This window comes from Pristiophorus japonicus, chromosome 8 (genome assembly GCF_044704955.1).
Source record: "Pristiophorus japonicus isolate sPriJap1 chromosome 8, sPriJap1.hap1, whole genome shotgun sequence".
Taxonomy (NCBI): domain Eukaryota; kingdom Metazoa; phylum Chordata; class Chondrichthyes; family Pristiophoridae; genus Pristiophorus; species Pristiophorus japonicus.
Window position 1 is genome coordinate 44,227,180 of NC_091984.1, and position 26,114 is coordinate 44,253,293.

The 26,114-nt window shown below is 45.5% G+C and overlaps 1 protein-coding gene across 1 annotated transcript in view; it reads right to left on the reverse strand.

The window, feature by feature from the left end:
- Positions 1-11,284: 11,284 nt before the first annotated feature.
- Positions 11,285-26,114, reverse strand: part of faah (fatty acid amide hydrolase) — a 63,441-nt gene continuing 48,611 nt past the window's right edge. Inside the window, exons 12-15 of the mRNA XM_070886053.1 lie at positions 25,897-25,936; positions 19,827-19,935; positions 17,075-17,220; positions 11,285-13,892 (exon numbers count right to left, since the gene is read on the reverse strand). Coding sequence (XP_070742154.1) covers positions 13,767-13,892; positions 17,075-17,220; positions 19,827-19,935; positions 25,897-25,936 — 421 coding nt within the window. The 3' untranslated portion in view covers positions 11,285-13,766. The remainder of the gene's footprint in view (positions 13,893-17,074; positions 17,221-19,826; positions 19,936-25,896; positions 25,937-26,114) is intronic.

Genomic DNA, 26,114 nt, shown 5'->3' on the forward strand with positions numbered 1-26,114 from the left:
CTTCCGGATCCAGACCTCATGAGGTATCTCATGTGCGATATGGCATCTTCAATTGTGGCACAGGCAGAAGCAACGTAACATCTTGCTGCTGCAATAGAGTCAATGGTTGCTCAGATTGCTACCATGCAGGCTCAGCATGATGCCATGCAACATCTTGGTGATGTCATACAGTCTCAGCAGCACGCTGTGTCCATCATAGTCCACCAGGGATCACACGGTGCCGCAGCAGCCTAGCAATCTGTGCTCCATCAATTGCTGTCATTCGCATCTCAAGCGTTAGGTAGAGGGGTGTGGTGCAATTTAACCTTCTGGGTGGTGACGAGATGATGCACACAGTGATCACAGAGGAGTGATGCCGGAGTGGGCGCAAAGGCGTAGCACCACCGGCGAACAAGCAATTCCACGTGGGTTGATGTGGCCACCCAACCCGCACGCTAATTCATTACTGCTTCGTTATTGCCAGGCGGAGTCGCTAACTGGCCCTGCCTAAAAGGGAAATCTCATCCCCCAAGTGTTTGCACAGATTAATAATCAGCCTAAATTAACTATTCTACTAATTCATATCTATTCAAGAGACAAGAATATCCCAATGCCCAATGGGTTGGTTAGCAAATTTCTAGATCTGTAATTCAGCATTGAAACTCTCTATTAATCAATTGCAGAAAAATCCCCCAAAAAAGCTGAAAACTAATCTTAGTTGTTTTTAATACATTCCTTGGATGTGGGTGTAGCTGGCAAGGCTGCCATTTATTGGCCATCCCTAATTACCCTTGAAGGTGAGCCACCTTCTTGAACTGCTGCAGTTCCTGTGGTGAAAGTGTTCCCACAGTGCTGTTAGGGAGTTCCAGGATTTTGACCCAGCGATGATGAAGGAACAGCAATATATTTCCAAGTCAGGATGGTGTGTGACTTGGAGGGGAACTTGCAGCTTGTGGTGTCCCCATGCACATGCTGCCCTTATCCTTCTAGATGGTAGAAGTCATGGGTTTGGGAGGTGCTGTCGAGGAAGCCGTGGCTTGTTGCTGAGTGCATCTTGTAGATGGTACACTGCAGCTATAGTACGCCGGTGATGGAGGGACTGAATGTTTAAAGCGGTGGATAGGGTGCCAATCAAGCCAGGCTAATTTGTCATGCATGGTGTTAAACATCTTGAGTGTTATTGGAGCTGCACTCATCCAGGGAAGTGGAAAGTAAGCATTCTATCACACTCTTGACTTGTGTCTTGTAGATAGTGGAAAGGCTTTGGGGAGGCAAGAGGTGAGACACTTGCCACAGATGACACAGTCTCTGAGCCGCTCTTGTTGCCACAGTATTTATGTGACTGGTCCAGTTAAGTTTCTGGTCAATGGTGACCCCCAGGATGTTGATGGCGGGGGATTCGGCAATGGTGGTGCCATTGAATATCAAGCGGCAGTGGTTAGACTGTGTCTTGTTGGAAATAGTCATTGCCTGGCATTTGTGTGGCAGAATGTTACTTGCCATTTATCAGCCCAAACCTGAATGTCGTCCAGGTCTTGCTGCATGCGGGCATGGGCTGCTTCATTATCTGAGGAGTTGCGAATGGAACTGAACACTATGCAATCATCAGCGAACATCTCATCTGATCTTATGATGGAAGGAAGTTCATTGATGAATCAGCTGAGGATGGCTGAGCCTAGGACACTGCCCCGAGAAACACCTACAGTGATGTCCTGAGGCTGTGATGATAGAATGGTTACACCGCAGGAGGTCATTCGGCCAGTCAAGCCCATGCCAGCTCTCTGCAAGAGCACTCTTGCACCCTTTCCCCGTATCCCTGCAATTTTTTTTCCTTCAGGTACTTAGACTCTGCCTCTGCCACCCTTTCAAACAGTGCATTCCAGATCTTAATCACTCGCTGAGTCAAAAGGTTTTTCCTCATGTTGACATTGGTTCTTTTGCTAATCACCTTAAATCTGTGTCCTCTGGTTCTTGACCCTTCTGACAATGAGAACATTTTCCCTCTATCTACTCTGTCCAAACCCCTCATGATTTTGAACACCTATCAAATCTCCTCTCAACCTTCTTTTTTTTTGTTTTGAAATTCAACCTTCTCTGTTCCAAGAACAACCACAGCTTCTCTGTAATGTTCCTAGAATTTCTCTAGACACACACTTCCTGTATGTGCGATTTTGTACATCCTCCTATTTAGGGTGGGATGACCTTGGATCTGGCCTGGAGGCAGCGGAGGTTGAAGAAATTCCCATTTGTTCTATAATTTAGCTCCACTCCCGCGGGGAGCTTGCTAAGAGTGAGATGAAGCATTGCAGCAAGGAAGATCGAAAAGAGCATTGATGCGATGATGCAGCCTTGTTTGACCCCGATCCGGACTTGGATCGGGTCTGTGGTGAATCCATTGGTCAGGATCACAGCTTGCATGTCATCGTGGAGCAGAGGGAGGATGGTGACAAACTTTTGAGGGCAGCCAAAATGGAGGAGGATGCTCCATAATCCCTCACAGTTGATAGTATCAAATGCATTTGTTTGACCAAAGAATGCTATGTACAAGGGTTGGTGCTGTTCCCTGCATTTCTCTGGTTATTGACGCGCAGTGAAGATCATGTCCATTGTACCCCTTAGTGGATGGAATCCTCATTGCGATTCTGTGAGGAGCTCTTCAACCACGGAGAAGACAATTGAGGGGGATTCTTGCGACGACTTTCCCTGTGGCCGACAATGCAGAGATTCCTCTGTCAGTTACCACAGTCGGACTTGTCCCCTTTTTTGAAGAGGGTCACAATTACGATGGCGACGGGATCTGCTGGCATTCTCTCCTCCTTCCAGATAAGAGGAATTTCATCTGCTCCTGTTGCCTTGTTATTCTTCAGCTGATGGATGGCTTTTTCTACCTCGTGCCGGGCTGGGGTTGTACTGAGATGTGGCGGGATGCTGCAGGCCAGATCCAAGGTCGTCCCATCCTCTATCCTTGAACTACAGTACGCAGACAACGCCTGTGTCTGCGCACACTCTGAGGTCGAGAGACAGACTATTATCTGAATGGTGACAGATTAGGAAAAGAGGAGGTGCAAAGAGACCTGGGTGTCATGGTACATCAGTCACTGAAGGTTGGCATGCAGGTACAGCAGGCGGTTAAGAAAGCAAATGACATGTTGGCCTTCATAGCGAGGGGATTTGAGTACAGGGGCAGGGAGGTGTTGCTACAGTTGTACAGGGCCTTGGTGAGGCCACACCTGGAGTATTGTGTACAGTTTTGGTCTCCTAACTTGAAGGACATTCTTGCTATTGAGGGAGTGCGGTGAAGGTTCACCAGACTGATTCCTGGGATGGCAGGACTGACATATCAAGAAAGACAGGATAAACTGGGCTTGTATTCACTGGAGTTCAGAAAAATGAAAGGGGATCTCATAGAAATGTTTAAAATTCTGATGGGTTTAGACAGGTTAGATGCAGGAAGAATGTTCCCAATGTTGGGGAAGTCCAGAACCAGGGGTCACAGTCTAAGGATAAAGGGTAAGCCATTTAGGACCGAGATGAGGAGAAACTTCTTCACCCAGAGAGTGGTGAACCTGTGGAATTCTCTGCCACAGAAAGTTGTTGAGGCCAATTCACTAAATATATTCAAAAAGGAGTTAGATGTAGTCCTTACTACTAGGGGGATCAAGGGGTATGTCGAGAAAGCAGGAATGGAGTACTGAAGTTGCATGTTCAGCCATGAACTCATTGAATGGCGGTGCAGGCTCGAAGAGCCGAATGGGCTACTCCTGCACCTATTTTCTATGTTTCCTAATCTGTCACCATTCAGGTAATAGTCTTCCTTCCTGTTTTTGCCACCAAAGTAGATAACCTCACATTTATCTACATTATACTGGATCTGCCATGCATTTGCCCACTCACCTAACCTGTCCAAGTCACTCTGCAGCCTCTTAGCATCCTCCTCACAGCTCACACTGCCACCCAGCTTAGTGTCATCTGCAAACTTGGAAATATTACATTCAATTCCTTCGTCTAAATCATTAATGTATATTGTGAATAGCTGGGGTCCCAGCACCAAACCTTGTGATACCCCACTGGTCACTGCTGCCATTCTGAAAAGCACCCATTTATTCTTACTCTTTGCTTCCTGTTTGCCAACCATGTCAATACATTACCCCCAATACCATGTGCTTCAACTTTGCACAATAATCTCTTGTGTGGGACCTTGTGAAAAGCCTTTTGAAAGTCCAAATAAACCACATCCACTGGTTTGCCCTTGTACATTCTACTAGTTACATCCTCAAAAGATTCTAGAAGATTTGTCGAGCATGATTTCCCCTTCATAAAGCTATGCTAACTTGGACCGATCCTGTCACTGCATTCCAAATGCGCTGTGCAAGAGAAGAATTTGGCATTTGGGGTACCAGCGGGACAAGGGTTAAAGTGCTGGTTCCTGCACTGACCCATAAGGAGGCACCAAAGCTCCAGAAGGTACTGTTATGGGTTGGGATATCAGATAATATTCCAACAAGAAATGTGTATGAGAGATCCTAAACAGTCCCCTGATAAGGCCTTGTGAAGAGGCCCGAGATAGACTTCATGGCACCAAAGGAAATGTGTAACAAATTCCAACCTAATGATACCATTCTGTATACGGTCTAAGATGGTCACTAGATCATGGCCTGTCAATCCAAGCTCATGGCCTGTCAATCTGAAGTAGTACTGATAAGGTAGTCCAATTAGAGATCTAAGGAGGTCTTGCCCGGGAACGGAGGGGTTTTTGAAATGTATAAAAGTTGTATGATTGTGCTGTTCGGGGAGCATCTCCACTCGCAGGTGGCTGTGATGAGGTGTTCGCAGACATTCGTAATAAAAGATCGTTATACTTTGCCATCCGTCTCTGTCTGCTAACTTCGAGAATTGCTACGTGGGCCGGGGCGAGCGTCGGTCCTTTATATGAGTGGGCCCGCTCTCCCCTCCCCTCTACATTTGGCGCTGTGAGCAGGGTACGGACTTCCCAAACGGGACAATGACCCAGCTGTTGGGGTGAATATGTTTTAATTTACCACCTTCAAGTTAGAGCTGTGGCATTGTAAACCACAAGGGAAGGATATCCGTACAAAGAACCATCTATAGCGAGTCCCGGAGGAACGGAGACGGAGGACAAGGACGATCTAGGAGTGGAGGGGGATCAAAGGTATATCCTAAGACGTGCGCGTGTAGGTAGCGCTGTAGTGTGAGGGTGCGATGCAAGGGAAGATTATAGGGGAAGGTCTATTGACCTGCAGCGGTACGAGCGCACGGTGCAGGGACAAGTGAGTGAGGACATAGAGACGACGTCCCCGCAGTGACAGGATATGTTGACCCAAAGCGTGGCAGTACGAGTGTACGGCGCCAAGGGAAGACACATAAATAACGTCCTGCATACCTAACACAAATTAAAAGGAGTATCCAAGACCCTCAGCCCCAAAGAAGATGGGTAACTCGGCAAGTAAAAGGACAAATGGAGCTAGTGAGGGAACGGGGACCCAGGCCATTAAACAAAGGAAGAAGGGAGAGTGTAACCGGGACCCGAGGGGGTCTCTACTAGAGTTACTAAGTAACAAATACACAACCTTAATGGAAGGAATGAAACGGAGAGGGCGACAGCCCACAGATGCCCCTAATAGGCAGAAAAAATGGTGGGATAGTCAGACCAAAAACAGGGTTAGAATGGCTCAGGCAATTATCCTCACCTATCGGGAACTAATAATGGAAATGGATACCCATGTTGAGCTGATTCAGTGATTAAATATGAAAATAGCAACCTTAGAAAGGGCTATAAGGAGAATGGTAAACCCCTACAGTGTACATCAGCAATACCCAACCCAAAGGTAGCCCCGATAACTGCTCCAATGTATCCCTTCCTGGAGGAAATACCAGTAGGAGAGCCTCCAGATGATGGAACGCAGAGAGAGCCCCCAGCATATGAATACATACAGGCAGCTCCCGTACGCATGACTACCACCCCTGCACACGGGCAGCAACCCGCTGTCATCACTATACAAGAAGTTCCCCTCACCCCGCATGAGACACAGACACTATTAAAGGATCTACCCACACCCAATCCCAATAGCAGAAATCGAGAGTTCTGGCAAAAGGTTGAGGAAATGTTCGATGCACATAACTTAACCTTAGGTGACATACACAGTTTGGTAAAGGCCAAAACCGGTAGTGTAAATTGGCAGAGGGCTACTCTAGGCATGCAAGATGGTGGCTGGATGACGATAGGGAACCGGACCAAGCCATAGCGGTTACTAGACCGAAAACACGGGATGGATGGATGTTAGGGACCTAGAAGAACTAACTGGAGCAGAATATTAAAGATAACCCAGAAGCTAAACAAAACTGTAGGAGAGTATGGGGAGCGGAAATGGCTCGAATACAAGGACCACGCCGGTGCTAATGACCCCGAGAAAGATGACGAGGCATTCCTAGAAATGTTTAAGGATGGGCTGGGGGAGGCGCATCAAAAAATAATTAAACTAGGATTCAAGATAGGGGGTGACTATGATGAGATCTTAGAATGTAGAGGATGTAAAGGCTGAGCAGAAGGAAAAGTGTCTAAGGTGGTGGCGGCAGCACTAGCAACAGAAGGAAAGGAAGGGGATGGGGACCTCCGCGCCGCCCCCTTGTCGTGTTACACATGTCATCAGGACGGACATTTTAGCAGAGAATGCCCGCAGAAGGAGTCTGGGAAAGGGACGTATAGACCCAGGTGCCATAATTGCAATAAACTGGGACATATAGCAAGAAGATGCCGGGCACCGGGAGGGGGGCGGAGGCAGGAAAGGGTCCCCAGCAAACTAGGAAACATACCCCCCAAACCGGGAAACAAACAGGGACGCCCTTTACCCGTGAGGAACTGGTGGAGATCCTCCAGCAAAAAACATTGCCCCCACCGGAGCTATCCTCTAATGAAGAGCTCCTCAACCTGCTCAAACTGACCAGTGGTGGCCGCTAGGGGTTACCGGCCCCCGAAGGAAGGTTGGAACGGCCAATGTTAGATCCCTGTATGTTTATTAGTGCAGTGTTAGGGGGCTGGCAGTACAACATGCTAGTGGACACGGGAGTGTCGGTATCCATAACCAACCTAGACCTCCCCCTTACCCAGACCACGGTCAATATCCAAGGGATGGGGTGGGGATTTTAAAAAGCAATATTGAGTGAAGTAGTACCTCGAGAGATACAGGGCATAATGATACCCACCCAATTCTGGTGCTACCCTAACCCAGAAGGCACCGTAGTAGGGATAGACACTTTGAGGGAAGTAGGGACACTTTATAGACCCCCAGCATAATCGGATTATATGGGGAGAAAAACATCAGACTGAACAGAAGTTCGATTGCCCGGGGCATCCGCAGCAGCGAGTAGCAAGGATAGTCCCAATGCAGCCCGAATGGGAAACGAAGTGCGTGTGGGGAAGTGTCTGCCAACTATACCCAACGCTGTGGGCACGGCACAAACAAGATTGTGGGCTGGCCCGAATGAACCTGGCCAATATTCCCGGGCCGGAGCAGAAGGCCCATAAACAATACCCTTTAAAACCAGAGGCTGATGCAGCAGTCCACCAAATAGTACAAGAGTTAGAAGCGCAAGGGGTAGTGAAGCAAGTAACAGCCACCACTAATTCACCAGTGTGGCCTGTGAAGAAACCCAATGGGACCTATAGGTTCACCGTTGATTATACTGCACTGAACAAAGTCACCCCAGGGGAATACCCAATTGTGGCGAGCCCTTCTACTGTGTTCAACGGCCTGAACCCAGGACATAAAATCTTCACAGTACTTGACATAGCAAACGGGTTCTAGGCCATACCTTTAGAGGAGGAGTCACAAAAGAAGTTTACCTTCACTCTAAAGGGGAGACAATATACGTGGATTAGGGTGTCCCAGGGGTTTCACAATAGCCCGGGAATATTTCACCGGGCATTGCCAGGGATCTTGGAAGCCCTGGACGTAGGGGAAGGAAGCACTGTACTAGGGTTGAAGGCTAACCCTAGGAAAGCCCAGGTCGGAAGAAGGGAGGTTACATATTTGGGATACTTAGTATCCCAAGGGAATAGACAAATGCCCGCCGATAGGAAGGAGACTATTAGAATTATGCCTAGACCAGGGACAGTGAGAGGGGTCCAACAGATATTGGGGTTATTTAATTATTGCCGGAACTTTATCCTAGAATATGCAGAAATGGCCCAGCCGATACAGGATCTAGTGAAAGGAGGTAAACCCTCCCAGGAGCCTGTAGACTGGGGCCGCCCCCAGGAGGTGGCATTCATACAGTTTAAACACGCCCCTATGAACGCACCCACCTTGGGGTTGCCGGATCAGAATAGGCCCTTCCACCTGTATATGTACAATAGTGAGACCCACTACAATGCAGTGGTAACCCAGGAACATGGGATAGACAAAGACCTGTCGCATACTACTCCATGAAACAAGGAGCGGTAGCCGCAGGGCTATCTCGATGTGTCGCAGCCCTTGATTGTGCGGCATGGGCCGTGAGGGCTAGCGAGCATATCATAATGACCGGGCAAATTATCCTGCATACACTGCATACCCTTGTGGAGCTGCTTAACACTGGGAGGCTAAGGACGCTATCCGACGCACGACGCGCCAATTGGGAAGCAATGCTTTTGTCCGCAAATGGCGCCTTGACTATAATAAAGGATAGCGGGAATAATTCCAGGCTGGATAGTCACCGAAGGCAAAGAGCACCAGTGTGACCCCACGGGAAGGGAGCCAGATTCGGGAAACCCCACTCGAAAGGGCAGATATGGATCTTTATGTAGATGGATCCCGTCGATATGTAAACGGAACCCCCCGGACAGGGTGGGCAGTCGTGGACAGCAATAGGCAAGTCAGGGGAAAGGGTGCCCTCGAGGGAAATCTATCGACTCAGGTAGCAGAATTGGTAGCCCTTACCAAAGCATTGAAACTAGCAGCAGGAAAAAGGGTCAACATATACACTGATAGCCAGTACGCCTTCGGAGTGGTGCACGATTACATGACTGCTTGGAAGAGGCGGGGATACGTGACTTTGGGAGGGGAACCCATTAGGCATGAAGAGATAGTCAAGGGATTGGTAGAAGCTTCCCTCCTCCCTCAGGAATGTGCAGTAATAAAAATTAAAGCGCACTTGAAAATCACAGACAGGCACCAGCAGGGAAATGCCTGAGCAGACGAAGCTACCAGACAGGCAGCTGAAGTAGATATGACCAGTAACACCCCGATTGACTCATGTACCACCCAAACAGAAGAAATAAATACTCTCAAAGTACAGGGAGAATCCACCCTGCAAGAAATAAAAGGGTGGGAACAGAACGGAGCAAGAAAGGGGGCGGATGGAGTGTGGAGGAGAAATGACAACGTGGTGGCCCCGGAATGTCTCCGACAGAATCTATTGGGTCTCTACCATGGGTACACCCACACTGGTAGGACCGGCATGATAAACTCCATGTCACGCTGTTGGTGGTGGGACGGAATGGGGAGAGACGTAGAAAACTATTGTAGGAGGTGTATAACATGCACAAAACACAACCCGGGAAACAAGATAAAGGTCCGGCTCGGACACCAACCTCGCCCAAAGGGACCCTGGGAAGCCCTACAAATAGATTTTACTGGGCCACTGCCCAGCCAGAGGGGAAAAATGTACTGCCTGGTAGTAATAGATCAATTTACAAAGTGGGTAGAAGCCTTTGCTACTAGGAATTGCACCGCCGATACAGTGGCTAAAATCCTGGCCGGGGAAATAATACCCAGGTGGGGGATGCCACTGCAGTTGGACTCAGATCAAGGTACGCATTTTACGGGGAAAATCATGAAACAAGCCTGTGCCCTGCTAAGGATTAAACAAAAATTCCACATCCTGTACCATCCGGAATCTTCCGGATTGGTAGAGTGGATGAATAGGACCCTAAAAACCGCATTAGCCAAAGCAATCGAGGAGACCGGGAAGGGGTGGGTGGAGTTACTTCCACAAATCCTAATGAAATTAAGAGCCACCCCGAGCTGAACTACCGGACTGACCCCCTTTGAGCTAATGACAGGAAGAGCCATGAGATTGCCAGAAGTATTAGTATCTGGAAGTAAGGACATAGGACCTTACAAGGACAAGATACAGAAGTTCGTCATGGAGCTATGTAAACAGCTACATGGATTACGAGCGCAAGCGAGGGACCAACAAACCATTAAAGATTTAGAAAGAGATACGAAGGAACAAAGGGTTCAGGTACCCCCCATAGGGAGCCAGGTCATGGTGAGGTTAAATCCCGAAAGACCTGGATTCTCACCAAAATGGATCGCACCCTACCAAGTGATCATGATCAGCGATACATGCGCTTGCATAGATATGGGGAGTATTGGTAGATGAAAGCACTGGACCCAGTTGAAACGATTTGGATTTAACCGACCCGTGGACACCGGAAACGTTGTGTTTTACAGGATCCTATTCCTCCTTGGAGCCGGGACGTCCTCCGACGAAGGAAGCTACAGACCCCAAGGCCTACACTATAAAACATCTGAAACTATTAACTGTGATTAGATAGCCTTGTTGGTGGTAGCTGGTACAACAGTAGATTTAAATTGTAGCATCGGACTAACGGGCATAACTCAACTCAATACGGATCTGAATCAACATTGGGGGTGGAACAACTAGGGCATAACAGTAGTAGTAAACGTGACCGCAGTGTGCTTCGTGCTACAGAAGAAACGGGAAAGTTGCACTTATAGGGAGGGGGCACAAATAAGGTGCTTGCCGGTCTTTGCCCAATTCTCAGGGAGACCTCAACCAGGGGATACCAGGTGGAGAATATGCCCGGCCTCCCCGTGTGTGGGTACAGATCAGTGGTGTTGGGACATTGGGGTCCAGAATAGATCCACCACTGTTGCTCCAACAACCACTCTGGGAACAACTCTTTATAGTACCACCACACATCCCCCTCCCACATGCCCATCCATAAAGACGGGAGTCACAGGGGGACTAGTAATAAAATAATCTAAGAGGATACATTTTGGGGTGCGGCAACGGCTACTTACGGTGGTCCTAAACCTCATTGATTATCATCCTTCCTAGCTTCTGTGGGAATGAGACTAAGTCTGTACCAGAATCTGACTCAGCGAATTCTTGAAGGCCCGGAATCCACAACCATGAGATTCAATATCAGAAAGGGGATAGAACGAGGTTGAACAAAAAGGGATACACTGGAAATGCTGGGCACGGGTTACGCTGCGGGCCTTGCAACAGTGAATACCATAGACCTGTAGCAATAGACGACAGGGTCAAGAACCTGACGCAAATCTTAAAGGGTTTATTAGGGAGGGACATAAATAACCAACCCCTGCAAGCGCGGTTGGGAGATGGCCCATTCATTACAGAAGCATGCCAAGACAATAAATTTGATCCACGCAATGGGGAACGATATAAGTAAACGATTACAAGCTGAGATAGTTTGCTCCGGGTATGGGACCTGGACATAATTTGGAGCAACTCCAGAATGGGGACATACCAGATTGGATCCCAAACAGCATACTTAACAATTGGACTCTAGATAAAAAAATGAATAACACATGCGCGGTACGAAGAAAGTCACACATGGGTGCCAAAATTCAGATGTATTACTGGGCGGGTGAATATGATCGGATTTGTGTTGCCCATACCACAGTATGATGTAACAAAGGGAGACCCCTTATACCAGATCGATAATATCGGTGAAGTGAGAAACCAAACTCGGTTATGTTACCATCACCCTGCCAGATGGGCGATTAAAGTTAACAATAGTACCAAAGGCATTGCCATAACCGACTGCTATAAAAATAACCAAGTGGTTTTACGTCGAGGTACGCCACGAATGACGAATGATGATTGTGGATTCCGCCAGATAAACGGATGTATGTTGAGTATCACTCCTCTTGAACATGATCTTGGGACCATCGCTGTCCCACAAGGAATGGGAGAGTGGTGCATGAGCACGGGGGTAGCCAACCTAACGATTAAGACCTGGGGAGGAGTCACCCCCTGTGTCCACATTAGTCCTAACTTCTGTTTCAGACCCAAGGGAGAAATAGACATAAACGGATATCACATACATCCCGAGAAAACAGAAATCATCCATGGAACAGTCACGAATACCCTGAGAGAGGGGTACAAGGAGGCGGTATGGGGACCGCAAGGCAAACGGATACCGGAATTAAATGAGGAACAATTATGTTTGGTGCAAGGAATCCAGAATCAAAGACGACAGTATATCCGGCTGATGGAAGAAATAGACAACTTAGAGAGAGACACTAACGCAATGCTGGCTGATCAGCCCTGGTACTCAAAGCTGTGGGACATTGGACTTAATATTCAAATTCACCCATGGAAAAGAATATCTCATGTACTTGTAGTAATACAGGGCCTGGTTCTGATGGTCATGATGGGATTAACATGTGCACGAACTGACCAAGCCAAACGACACGGTAGAGCACGCGCTATGATTAAGGCCATAAGGGATGAAAATTTAAGCAGTCCTACAGGAAGGACTTACCTTATGTAACTCTGCGGGAAAGGTCTCGGGGAGGTCCTGAAGCTTGGGAGATGGCCATCCAGGTGAACGGACCTATCTGGAACTTGCCTATCGGGAAATATGGCCAGCTTGGCGTATAGCCAAGGGCCAAAAGGGGGGAAATGGAAGAGAAAAATTTGGCAGCGGGACAAGGGTTAAAGTGCTGATTCCTGCACTGACTCATAAGGAGGTAAAAGGCCTTTCTTCTTGGCCTTGTACATTCCAGTACCAAGGCTCCAGAAGGTACTGTTATGGGTTGGGATACCAGATAGTATTCCAACAAGAATTGTGTATATGAGAGAACCTAAACAGACCACTGATAAAGCCTTGTGAAGAGACCCAAGATAGACTTCATGGCACCAAAGGAAATGTATAACAAATTCCAAACTAATGATACCATTCTGGGTACGGTCTAAGATGGTCACGAGATCATGGCCTGTCAATCCAAGCTCATGGCCTGTCAATCCGAAGTAGTACTGATAAGGTATTCAAATTAGAGATCAAGGGAGGTCTTGCCCAGGAACGGAGGGGTTTTTGAAATATATAAAAGTCTTATGATTGTACTGTTCGGGGAGTATCTCCACTCACAGGCGGCTGTGATGAGGTGTTCCCGGACATTCGTAATAAAAGATAGTTATACTTTGCCATCCGTCTGTCTGCTAACTTCGAGAATTGCTATGTGGGCTGGGGCGAGCATCGACCCTCTACATCAGTGGGCCTGCTCGTGGGAAAAGAAGCCTTCCCATTCTCCCCTTTATTACGTCTTTAATAATTGATTCCAACATTTTCCCCACTACCGCCGTCAGGCTAACTGGTCTATAATTCCCTGTTTTCTCTCTCCCTTATATAATTGTCCATCACCATGTATCAGTTTGTTTAGTGCATTATGATATTCCGGTCTTCAATATTAAGATATATTTTCCCTCACATGTCCCATTACATCAACACAAAATTTACTGGATATAACAGATTAAATTAAATGTCAAATCAGTTCAACAAATCAATGTTTTACAATGAAAAAAGTGAGTGGATGAGTGAAGAGCATAACCAACATATTTCAAACATTACCATTTTAAAATAAAATGAATTCAATGAAATTATTTGTGCGAAATTAAATATATGCCACCCAGTTCCAAAAACTGTTGCTATGTCCCTGAGTTGATCAACATCTACATGGAAGGTTCAGCTGTAAGCAGCTATACTTGAAAGGCTGCTCCAATCATTGATGTGGCTAAATGCCTCCCTTCTTTTGAGTAACTCTTTCCACCTCCCTCATAAAACGCAGGCAAAGTTCATCATGCCAAGGCAAGGCTACACACTGCACAGCTAATGGGAGACCAACAGCTCCTGATATACCCTGAAACACAAGAGAAAGAAAAACATCAAAATAAGATCATCTGCAACCTCCATCCTGCCTCAACTCTGATAAGCATCGCCATATGTGTTATTGCAAAGCTTCTATAGATGTGAAGAGAAAAAGATTAGTGAAGACAAATGTAGGTCCCTTGCAGTCAGATTCAGGTGAATTTATAACGGGGAACAAAGAAATGGCAGCGCAGTTGAACAAATACTTTAGTTCTATCTTCACGAAGGAAGACACCAATAACCTTCCAGCAATACTAGGGGACCGAGGGTCCAGTGAGAAGGAGGAACTGAAGGAAATCCTTATTAGGCGGGAAATTGTGTTAGGGAAATTGATGGGATTGAAGGCCGATAAATCCCTGGGGATGCATTCCAGAGTACTTAAGTGGCCCTAGAAATAATGGATGCATTGGTGATCATTTTCCAATAGTCGATCGACTCTGAATCAGTTGCTATGGACTGAAGGGTAGCTAATGTTAACACCACTTTTTAAGAAAGGAGGGAGAGAGAAAACAGGTAATTATAAATTGATTAGCCTGACATCAGTAATGGGGAAAATGGTGGAATCAATTATTAAAGATGAAATAGCAGCGCATTTGGAAAGCAGTGACAGGATTGGTCCAAGTCAGCATGGATTTATGAAAAGGAAATCATGCTTGACAAATCTTCTGGAATTTTTTGAGGATGTAACTAGTAGAGTGGACAAGGGAGAACCAGTGCATGTGGTGCATTTGGACTTTCTAAAGGCTTTTGACAAGGTCCCACACAAGAGATTGGTGTGCAAAATTAAGGCACATGGTATTGGGGGTAATGTATTGACGTGGATAGAGAACTAGTTGGCAGACAGGAAGCAGAGAGTCGGGATAAACGGGTCCTTTTCAGAATGGCAGGCAGTGACTAGTGGGGTGCCACAGGGCTCAGTGCTGGGACCCCAGCTATTTACAATATACATTAATGATTTGGATGAAGGAATTGAGTGTAATATCTCCATGTTTGCAGATGATACTAAGCTGGATGGCGATGTGAGTTGTGAGGAGGATGCTAAAAGGCTGCAGGGTGAGATGGACAGGTTAGGCGGGTGGGCAAATGCATGGCAGATGCAGTATAATGTGGATAAATGTGAGGTTAGCCACTTGTGACAAAAACACGCAGAATATTACCTGAATGGTGGCAGATTAGGAAAAGAGGAGGTGCAACGAGACCTGGGTGTCGTGGTACATCAGTTATTGAAAGTTGGCATGCAGGCACAGCAGGCGGTGAAGAAGGCAAATGGTACATTGGCCTTCATAGCTATGGAATTTGAGTATAGGAGCAGGGAGTTCTTACTGCAGTTGTACAGAGTCTGAGTGAGGCCTCACCTGGAATATTGTGTTCAGTTTTGGTCTCCTAATCTGAGGAAGGACGTTCTTGCTATTGAGGGAGTGCAGCGAAGGTTCATCAAACTGATTCTTGGGATGGCAGGACTGACATATGAGGAAAGACTGGTTTGACTGGGCATATATTCACTGGAGTTTAGAAGGATGAGAGGGGATCTCATAGAAATATATAAAATTGTGACGGGGCTGGACAGGTTAGATGCAGGAAGAATGTTCCCGATGTTGGGGAAGTCCAGAACCAGGGGACATAGTCGAAGGATAAAGGAGTAAGCCATTTTTTAGGACTGAGATGAGGCGAAACTTCTTCACTCAGAGAGTTGTTAATCTGTGGAATTCTCTACCGCAGAGAGTTGTTGATGCCAGTTCATTGGATATATTCAAGAGGGAGTTAGATATGGCCCTTAAGGCTAAAGGGATCAAGGGGTATGGAGAGAAAGCAGGAAAGGGGTACTGGGTGAATGATCAGCCATGATCTTATTGAATGGTGGTGCAGGCTCGAAGGGACGAATGGCCTACTCCTGCACCTATTTTCTATGTTTCTATGTAAAAAGAAAAGATAAACCATTGTCAAACCCTCCCTCCAAAATAATCTTCAATTTACCACAGCAGTCAGCATTTATGACCTCTATTTAAGATGGCCAATTTAGTCCCGTCACTAGGAATCTGACCAGAAGCTCAAACGTAATTGTATTGAGGAGGAGCAAGGTCAGAGGTGAAGAGAGTGTTCCTCGCCAACTTAGCTGTCTTTCATCTACACACATTTCCAGCAGCAGAAGGTTGAAATAAATAAAATAAATGAAATTAATTAAAATGCCAATTAAATATTTAAAACAAAAATGTCTTTTCCTGAAAATTTGTTTCATGTTTTAACAGGGTTTTTAAATGTAATGAGTGTCATTTTAATGTAATTTAATGAGCGATAACATTTTATTTTTCTATTCATTTAAAACTTTTACACTGGTAAAAGCAAGCCTTATGCCTGTTTTTACCAGGTGTAAGAATTTCAAGGGCATTCATTGGGCAGAAGTTGGCCAAATAGCCAATTCTCCACCCACGAATGCACTTGTCTTTCGGATTCGTACGATCTGTCAAGAGGATTCTTGATTGATCGCAAGTTTAGGGTTTCAGCGTATGCGGAGCTTGCGGGACCCGTGAGTGCTTGCGCACCTTGTACACACCCGCAGGGGCCCTCAAATGGTCAGTACTGGCAGCTTTAAAACTAATGCTGTGCACCTGCAGAAATAAGCAAAGCTCCAGTATTAAAAAGGTGCATCCTGCTGGCCTCCCATCACTAGGCAGCAAAGGTGCATCCTGCTGGCTTCTCGTCGCTAGGCAGCACAGAGGAATTCTCGGAGCAGAAAGCAGATGACTTCAAATGAATGCCTGAATGAGGCTTTCACTGTGGAGCAGTGCAAGCTGCCCATAGACAGCACAACCCCATCAGAAAACCCAGAGCTACTGACTATCAGCACAAAATAGGTGCAAGTCCAAAGATGTCTGTTTTCTATCCTTGAGCTGTCAGCACACGGGAATATTATTTCAGCCCCAGATACGTCAGCTCACACTAGAAACTGGCACCAGAGATCCAGATCGGTTTAAAAGCACGCCTACTAAATACATGCTCATTGAAGTGTTGTACCACAAAGTAGTAGGATGTGGCTATCAAACCTTAGGGAGAGGAAAACATAAACATGAAATAGTAGATGAGGTAACCTGGGCTGATCGCACATAAGTTATGGTTATGAGATGAGCCTTTCATTGCAGGGATTGTGAATCAGGGCTTACAATCAGATGCACTAACCTTTTTGAAAGTCTTGTCCCAGTGATCATTGCAGTACCCTACGTAGCCCTTCAGCTCCTCTTCGTCCTTCTCTGTTACTGTACTAACTGGTACAATACCAGCTGGGAAATTTAATAGGTTGAAAATAACCTTGTAGCTGGCTGAAGCTGTAGAAAAAAAATGTATGGTATCTTTACCTTCCATATTTTAATTTGTCTCAAGTGCATGGTAGATGTCAGGAGTGACTAAAATAGAAGCCATCATTACATTGTATTACAATGAAAGAAAAAAGCAAGAGCCATCAGCCTGTTGAGGTTAATTCCTCCAGTATTCAAGGTTTCATTATAGCTTCCAACAGTTTTTGCAACTCCCCAATAAGAATGCTTTTGCCATCTATAATAATCTAGTTACCATTAAAGGTCTTGATTCAAAACCCATTATTACAATTTGCTGTGGAAATTAATTTTTTCAGTCAGATCCTTTGGAGTTTTGGAGAGTGTAAAAATCTCTTGCTTTACCTATTCTCGCTTGACCATCAGTGATTAAGAATAAAAAAATCTCAGCGCTGGCACTCCTGATCACTATCTAGCAATCCTTGCTGGAATCCTTGTTGCCACTGAACGAGGACAGGATCAGATTCGATTGTGATATCCTACCGTAATCGAATAGCCTGCTCACACTGAACGTCAAAGCTCACAATACAACAATTTGCATTTATTTATAGGGCCTTTAACATCAAGTGTACCATCTACAAAATGCACTGCAACAACTCGCCAAGGCTTCTTTGCAGCACCTCCCAAACCTGCGACCTCTATCACCTAGAAGGACCAATGGCAGAAGGCGCATGGGAACACCATCACCATCACGTTCCCCTCCAAGTCACACACCATGCTGACTTGGAAGTATATTGCCGTTCCTTCATCGTCGCTGGAATCAAAATCCTGCAACTTCCTCCCTAGCAACACTGTGGGAGTACCTTCACCACACGGACTGCAGCAGTTCAAGGCGGCAGCTCACCACCACCTTCTCAAGGGCAATAAATGCTGTCCTTGCCAGCGACGCCCACATCCCATGAGCAAATAAAAAAATAGAAATGTCCCAAGTAAGGAAAATATAGCAGGAAAGGAGATGTGGAAGGGGGACGAAAAAGCTCACTTGATGAGTTTGAGATGTTTTTAAAAAGGTAGAGGGGGCAACATCTGCCCTTTTACCTCCTTCCATCCCACTGTCCAGGGCCCCAAACACTCCTTCCAGGTGAAACAGCAATTTACTTGTACTTCTTTCAAGTTAGTATACTGTAATCACTGCTCATGATGCTGTCTCCTCTACATTGGGGAAAGTAAATGCAGATTGGGTGACTGCTTTGCGGAACACCTCCGTTCATTCATTAACATGGCCTCGAGCTTCTGGTTGCCTGTCACTTTAATTGTCTGCTCCATTCCTGCTCTGGCCTTGGCCTCCTACACTGTTCGAATGAAGCTCAATCTGAGCAAGCAAAACAGCATCTCATCTTTCAATTAGGCACTTTACAGCCTTCCAGACTCAACATCCAGTTCAACAATTTCAGACCATAACCTCTGCCCGCATTGTTTTGGATGCCAGCTGTTGATGATTCTGCTAATCCCATTTCTACCTCTTCTAGACCCATCTTTTATTTCTTTACCTGTCCCACTACCATCTCCTTTCCCCTTGCACCATCATCCCTTTTGTCATTTAATCTCTCTTGCCTTCCACCCCATCACAGTCCTTCCCTTTTGTTCTTTCATCCCCTCCCACTGCCTTTGCACTTGCTTAAAACCTGTTGTATCTCTACCTATTTCCAGGTTGGATGAAAGGTCATCAACTTAAAAAATTAACTGTTTCTCTCTCCACAGATGCTGCCTGACTAAAGTATTTCCATCTTTTAACATCGCTTTGAATCACTGGAATAAACCTAGTCTGCCTGTTCCAGTGATTCAGGTGGATATTAAAGATCCTATTGCAATATTTGAAGAAGAGGAAGAAATTCTCCCAGTGCATCAGCCACTGAAACTTTTCTAAATCAATACTATCAAAAATAGATGAACCCGTCTTTCATTTGATTGATGTTGTATGACATTGCTTTGGGTAAAATGGTTGCTGTCTTGTTTGCCTAAATAACAGAGACAGCACTTCAAAAAGCAATTCAAAGCACTTTGGGCTTTTTGAGAAATGGCCCAATATTAATAACTGTGTCAAGATTAATTCAGCTCTTTTATTTCACTAAGCAGTAAGAGGGCCTCAGTAATCAGCAAGTGACCAAAAATATGTAAACCAACAGAAACAAAAGAGATAAACATTAATCACAATTACATCAAATTGCAATTATACAGCTTGGCTGTAAATCCAACTCCAGCAGTCCAACAAGAAGTCCATTATTGCTTACATGCTTGTGCAAAGCTCTGTTCCAGTAACGTTTAGGTGGTTTGAGAGTATACCTTCTTAAAACAATGAAGTTAGCTATACTTCCATTTATAGGTGCCCAGAAAGACCAACTGACCTGTGAGGTCTTGTTAAAACTAGGCTTGACACCTCGATAGAGTGACACTCTTCGCCAAGCTTCCAAATGGTGTGGCAGTACAACTGAACGCTTGTTTGGCTTTGGTTACCAGAAAGCAAATTATATGCTTTTGCCATAGACACTTAGGTGAGATTTTATTTTTGTGCATCACCAGCCTGGTTGAATGTGATATTATTGTAGTTTTCCTATAATACCTTTTTCTGATAAAGGGCTTATTCCTGAATTGTTACCTACCTGCTAGTTTTCCAGCATATCCAACACTGAAAGCAGGACCGAGAGCTGGGCAGAGCAGGACATCAAGATTCTCGCTTTTCCACAGGCCCATGTACTCCGCACAGTAGGCCTAGACAAAATATCAAAAGTTAGTTTATTTTACAGGTATTTTACAGCATGTAGACAACTGGAAGAAGCACTGAAAGTAGCAAGGGCATAGAATGTACTCTGGGTGGGGGACTTGGTAGCACCACTACTGACCAAGCTGGCCAAGTCCTCAACGACAGCTGGTGAGAGAACCAACATGTGGGAAAAATCTACTTAAAAACCTACTGACTGAAGGGCCGTTTCCAATGGGGCTCACTACTCAGGCCCTTGCTTTTTGTGGTATATATCAATGATTTGGACTTGAATATAGGGTTATGGTAAAGAAGTATGTAGATGATTCTAAAATCTACTGTGTAGTTTATAATGGAAGAAAGCTGTAGACTGCAGGAAGCTATCAATGAACTGGTCAGGTGGGTAGAAAAGTGGCAAATGTGAGGAAATGCATTTGGGGAGGGCTAACAAAGCAAGATCATACTCATTAAATGGTAGGACAGAGAAGTGTAGAGTAACAAAGGGACCTTGAAGTGCATGTCCACAGATCCCTGAAGGTAGTAGATCAGGTAGATAAGGTGGTCAAGAAGGCATACGGAATATTTGCCTTTATTAGCCGAGGCATAGAATACAAGAACAGGGAGGTTATGCTTGAACTGTATAAAACACTAGTTAGGCCACAGCTAGAGTACTGCGTGCAGTTCTGGTCAGTACATTACAGGAAATATGTGATTGTACGAGAGGGTACATAGGAGATTTACAAGGATGTTGCCTGGACTGGAGAAATTTAGCTATGAGGAAAGATTGGATAGGCTGGGGTTGTTTTCTTTGGAACAGAGGAGGCCGAGTGAAGACGTTATTGAGGTGTATAAAATTATGAGGAACCTAGATAGAGTGGATAGGATGGACCCATTTCCCTTAGCAGAGGGCTCAACATCCAGGGGGCATAGATTTAAAGTAATTGGCAGGAGGTTTAGAGAGGATTGGAAGAGAAATATCTTCACCCAAAGGATGGTAAAGGCAGAAATCCTCACCACATTTAAAAAGTACTTGGATGTGCACTTGAATTGCTGTAACCTACAGGGCTACAGACCATAAGAACATAAGAAATAGGAGCAGGAGTAGGCCATTTGGCCCTTCAATCCTGTTCCACCATTTAATAGCTGATCTGATCGTGGACTCAGCTCCACTTCCCTGCTGCTCCCCATAACCCATTAAATCGCTCAAAAATCTGTCCATCTCCGCCTTAAATATATTCAATGACCCAGCACTCTGGGACAAAGAATTCCACAGATTTACAACCCTAGAGAGAGGAAATTCCTCCTCATCTCAGTTTTAAATAGGCAGCCCTTTATTCTATGCCCCCTAGTTTTAGTTTCCCCTATGAGTGGAAATATCCTCTCTGCATTCACCTTGTCGAGCCCCCTCATTATCTTATATGTTTCTATAAGATCATCTCTCGTTCTTCTGAACAATGAGTATAGGCCCAATCTACCTTCATAAATCAACCCCTCATCTTCAAAATCAACCTCGTGAACCTTCTCTGAACAGTTTCCAATATATCCTTCCTTAAATACGGAGACCAAAAGTGTACACAGTACTCCAGGTGTGGCTTCACCAATACCCTGTACAGTTGTAGCAGGACTTCTCTGCTTTTATACTCTATCCCATTTTCAATAAAGGCCAACATTCCATTTGCCTCCTTGATTAAGCAGCTACAGCAAGTACTTACTTTGTGTGTTTCATGCACAAGGACTTCCAGGTCGCTCTGCACTGCAGCACTTTGCAATTTTTCTCCATTTAAATTATAATTTGCTTTTCTATTTTTTCTGCCAAAGTGGATAACCTCACATTTTGCCACATTATACTCTACCTGCCGATTTTCTGCCCACTCACTTAACCTGGATGGATGGGAGAGCAAATTGTCCTCACAATTACACTCGGTCCCTTCATTCAAGTCATCAATATAGATTGTAAATAGTCGAGGCCCCAGCAGCGATCCCTGCGGCATCCCACTAGTTATTTTTTGCCAACCGAACCAAGAGCTGGAAAGTGGGATTAGGCTGGATAGCTCTTTCTAGGCCGGCGCGGACACGATGGGCCAAAGTTGCCTCCTTCTGTGCTGTAAATTTCTATGATTCTATACTTGACCTCATCCTCACCAATCTACTTGTTGCAGATGAATCTGTCCATGAGGGTATTGATAGCAGGGACAATATCCCGGCTGTGGTGCTGAACACTTGTGCTCCAGACCTAGCCGTGCCTCTAGCTAAGCTGCTCCAGTACAGCTATAATATTGGCATCTACCCAACAATGTGGAAAACTACCCAGGTATTTCCTGTCCACAAAAGCAGGACAAATCCAATCGGCCAATTATCAACTCATCAGTCCACTCTCAATTATCAGCAAAGTGATGGAAAGTGTCGTCGACAATGCTATCAAGCAGCACCAATAACCTGCTCTGCATTGCAGCAACTCGCCAAGGCTTCTTCAACAGCACTGCCTAAACCCACGACCCATACCACCTAGAAGGACAAGGACAGCAGGCGCATGGATTTATAAAAGGGAAGTCATGTTTGACAAATTTGCTGGAATTCTTTGAGGATGTAACGAACAGGGTGGATAAAGGGGAACCAGTGGATGTGGTGTATTTGGACTTCCAGAAGGCATTTGACAAGGTGCCACATAAAAGGTTACTGCACAAGATAAAAGTTCACGGGGTTGGGGGTAATATATTAGCATGGATAGAGGATTGGCTAACTCACAGAAAACAGAGAGTTGGGATAAATGGTTCATTCTCTGGTTGGCAACCAGTAACTAGTGGCGTGCCGAAGGGATCAGTGCTGGGACCCCAACTATTTATAATCTATGTTAACGACTTGGATGAAGGGACCGAGTGTAACATAGCCAAGGTTGCAGATGATACAAAGATGGGTGGGAGAGCAATGTGTAAGGAGGACACAAAAAACCTGCAAAAAGACTTAGATAGGCTAAATGAGTGGGCAAAAATTTGGCAGATGGAGTATAAGGTTGGTAAGTGTGAGGATATGCACTTTGGCAGAAAAAAGTGGAAGAGCAAGTTATTATTTAAATGGAGAAAAATTGCAAAGTGCTATAGTACAGTGGGACCTGGGGGTCCTGGTGCATGAAACACAAAAGGATAGTATGCAGGTACAGCAAGTGATCAGGCAGGCCAATGGAATCTTGGCCTTTATTGCAAAGGGGATGGAGTATAAAAGCAGGGAAGTCTTGCTACAGTTATAAAGGATATTGGTGAGGCCACACCTAGAATACTGTGTGCAGTTCTGGTTTCCATATTTAAGAAAGGATATACTTGCTTTGGAGGCAGTTCAGAGAAGGTTCACTCGGTTGATTCCAGAGATGAGGGGGTTGACTTATGAGGAAAGGTTTAGATTGGGCCTCTACTCATTGGAATTGAGAAGAATGAGAGGTGATCTTATCGAAACATAAGATTATGAGGGGGCTTGACAAGATGGATGCAGAGAGGGTGTTTCCACCAATAGGGGAGACTAGAACTAGGGGGCATAATCTTAGAATAAGGGGCTGCCCATTTAAAACTGATGAGGAGGAATTTTTTCTCTCAGGAGGGTTGTAAATCTGTGGAATTCGCTGCCTCAGAGAGCTGTGGAAGCTGGAACATTGAATAAATTTAAGACAGAGATAGACAGTTTCTTAACCGATAAGGGAATAAGGGGTTATGGGGAGCGGGCAGGGAAGTAAGACCTAAGTCCATGATCATATTAAATGGCGGAACAGGCTCGAGGGGTTGTACGGTCTATTCCTGCTCCTATTTCTTATGTTCTTATTATCACCTCCAAGTCACACACCATCCTGACTGACTTGGAAATATATCGCCGTTCTTTCATCGTCGCTGGGTCAAAATCCTGGAACTCCCTCCCTAACAGCACTGTAGGAGTACCTTCACCACACGGACTGCGGTGGTTTAAGAGGGCGGGTCATTACCGCCACCTTCTCAGGGCAATTAGGGATGGACAATAAATGCCGGCCTTGCCAGCAACACCCACATCCCAGGAATGAATGGAAAAAAAAACTGCAAACATGTGGCCCTGATTTTAGCTCAACCCAACCTTGAAAGGGGAGCATGAGTGGTTAAAATTGCAAAAGTGGACTTATTCCCCAGTGACCGGCATGTTTTGTGTGGAGCCGATTCAGGTCACAAATGTACCCACCAGAAAGAGGCAATTGGTGTATGAATGAATTTAAATCGGATTGAAATCGGGTGCCGATTATGTCCTTTGGACCCTGATGCAATTTTAACTGGGCCAATCAGTAGTCATGCACAGAGACAAACACACTATGTAAAATATAGTGACAATTTGCTTTACAAACTGACTGACATGACTGGACACCGCATTTAAATGGTGCACTCACCTGTAGGCACTCAATACATTAAGATCCGTATGCCATCATGAGCAGTGCATTACCAAACCGGTTCGAAGCTTCCTGTTTGCTTCTTTCTAATTTTCCCCCCTTTACTTACCCTCATTAAGCACTTACTGGTTATCATGGGCCCTGGTTTTGCTTCACTCGTTTGGATGGATGAACAGTTGAAGGAAGAAGAGCAACAGCCTGAAGAATAAGGACAGGCAACAACTGGGCCCGTTAGAAGACAGCAGGCAAAGGGAGGTCGCTCATCAAAGGCCGTACCCAGTCCAGAGGGTTTATAGGTCAAGACCTACTTTCAAGGATATTTCTGATGAGCAGCACAGGAGGAAACTGCTCTTCACCAGGCAGGCTGTCACTGACCTGTGCAGCCTGTTGCAGCAGGACCTGCTGGACCAGGGGGCCATGCTGTGCCAGATGCTGTCAAAGTCATCAAGGCCACTACAGAGAACATCACCCACATCTCCCAGTCTGCAGTGCACAGCTGCATCAAACAGGTCACCCATGTCCTTCTTTCCAGAGCAAAGCAGTACATTAACTTTGCAATGGACGCCAGCAGCCAAAATGTGAGATCTTGGAGCTTTGTGGCAGCAGCCAGCTACTTGCCATGTGTCCAGGGTATAATAGACTGCACTCGTGTAGCAATCAGGACACCAGAAGGCGAGCAAGTAACGCAAGTCAACAGAAAGGGCTTCCACTCCATCAATGGTCAACTGGGGTGCACAAATCTCTCTGGCAGCTGTCATGACACCTTCATTTTGTGAAACGTACATCTCACACTTTTCCACCCATCCAGAACGTTAGAGAATGGTCGCTAGGGCAGAAGGGATATCCCTCTACAACTGGTTGATGATACCCCCCTTCATAATCCCCATCACGCCTGAGCAACGCAGATACAATGAGAGCATGGGGACCACCAGCAACATCACAGAGCATATCACTGGCATTTGAAATCAAGAATCAAGTGCCTTGATCAATCTGGGGGCTCCCTACAATATGGCTCCCTGACAAAGTGGGCCATATCCTCGTAGTTTGCTGCATTTTGCACTAGCTGCCAATGCACAAAGGATTGGAGTTGGAGGAGGCACGGCAACAAGAATCATCAGCAGACGAGGATGGAGGCGAAGCAGAACCACAAGAAGGGCTACCACGACACACTGCCGCTAGACAGGTCAGGGAATAACATATTTATATAAAGTCTTTAATGTAGTAAAGGCACTTCGCAGAAACGTTATAAAACAAAAAGCCATATAAAGGAGATATTAGGACAGAAGGTAGGTTTTCAGAAGCATCGTAAAAAGGAGGATAGAGAGGCGGAGAGGTTTAGGGAGGGAATTCCAGAGCTTGGAACCTAGGCAGCTGAAGGCTCGGCCGCCAATGGTGGAGTGATTAAAATCAGGGATGTGCAAGAGGCCAGACTTGAAGCAACTGATACAGCAGCACTTTCAATGACCTCCTCAATCCCCTTACCTCATTCAGATTTGAAAATATGTAAATTAGAAGCAAGAAATGCTGGAAATGGAAAGCAGATTGATCAGCATCTCAAAGATGCAATAATGGGTCTCACCTGTATTGCAACATGCTGCTGCCACAGTTCAGTGATTGATCTGCAAGAACATAAAAAGACGAGAAAGACAAAAAGAGAATGAAAGGTTTAGATTTATTGTATTCACTTAAAGTCTGGAATGCTCCAATATTGCTTAAAAATGCACAACATTGAAACAAATTTCAGTGAACTTAATTTTAAACCGATACATTCAGAATCATAGAAACATAGAAAATAGG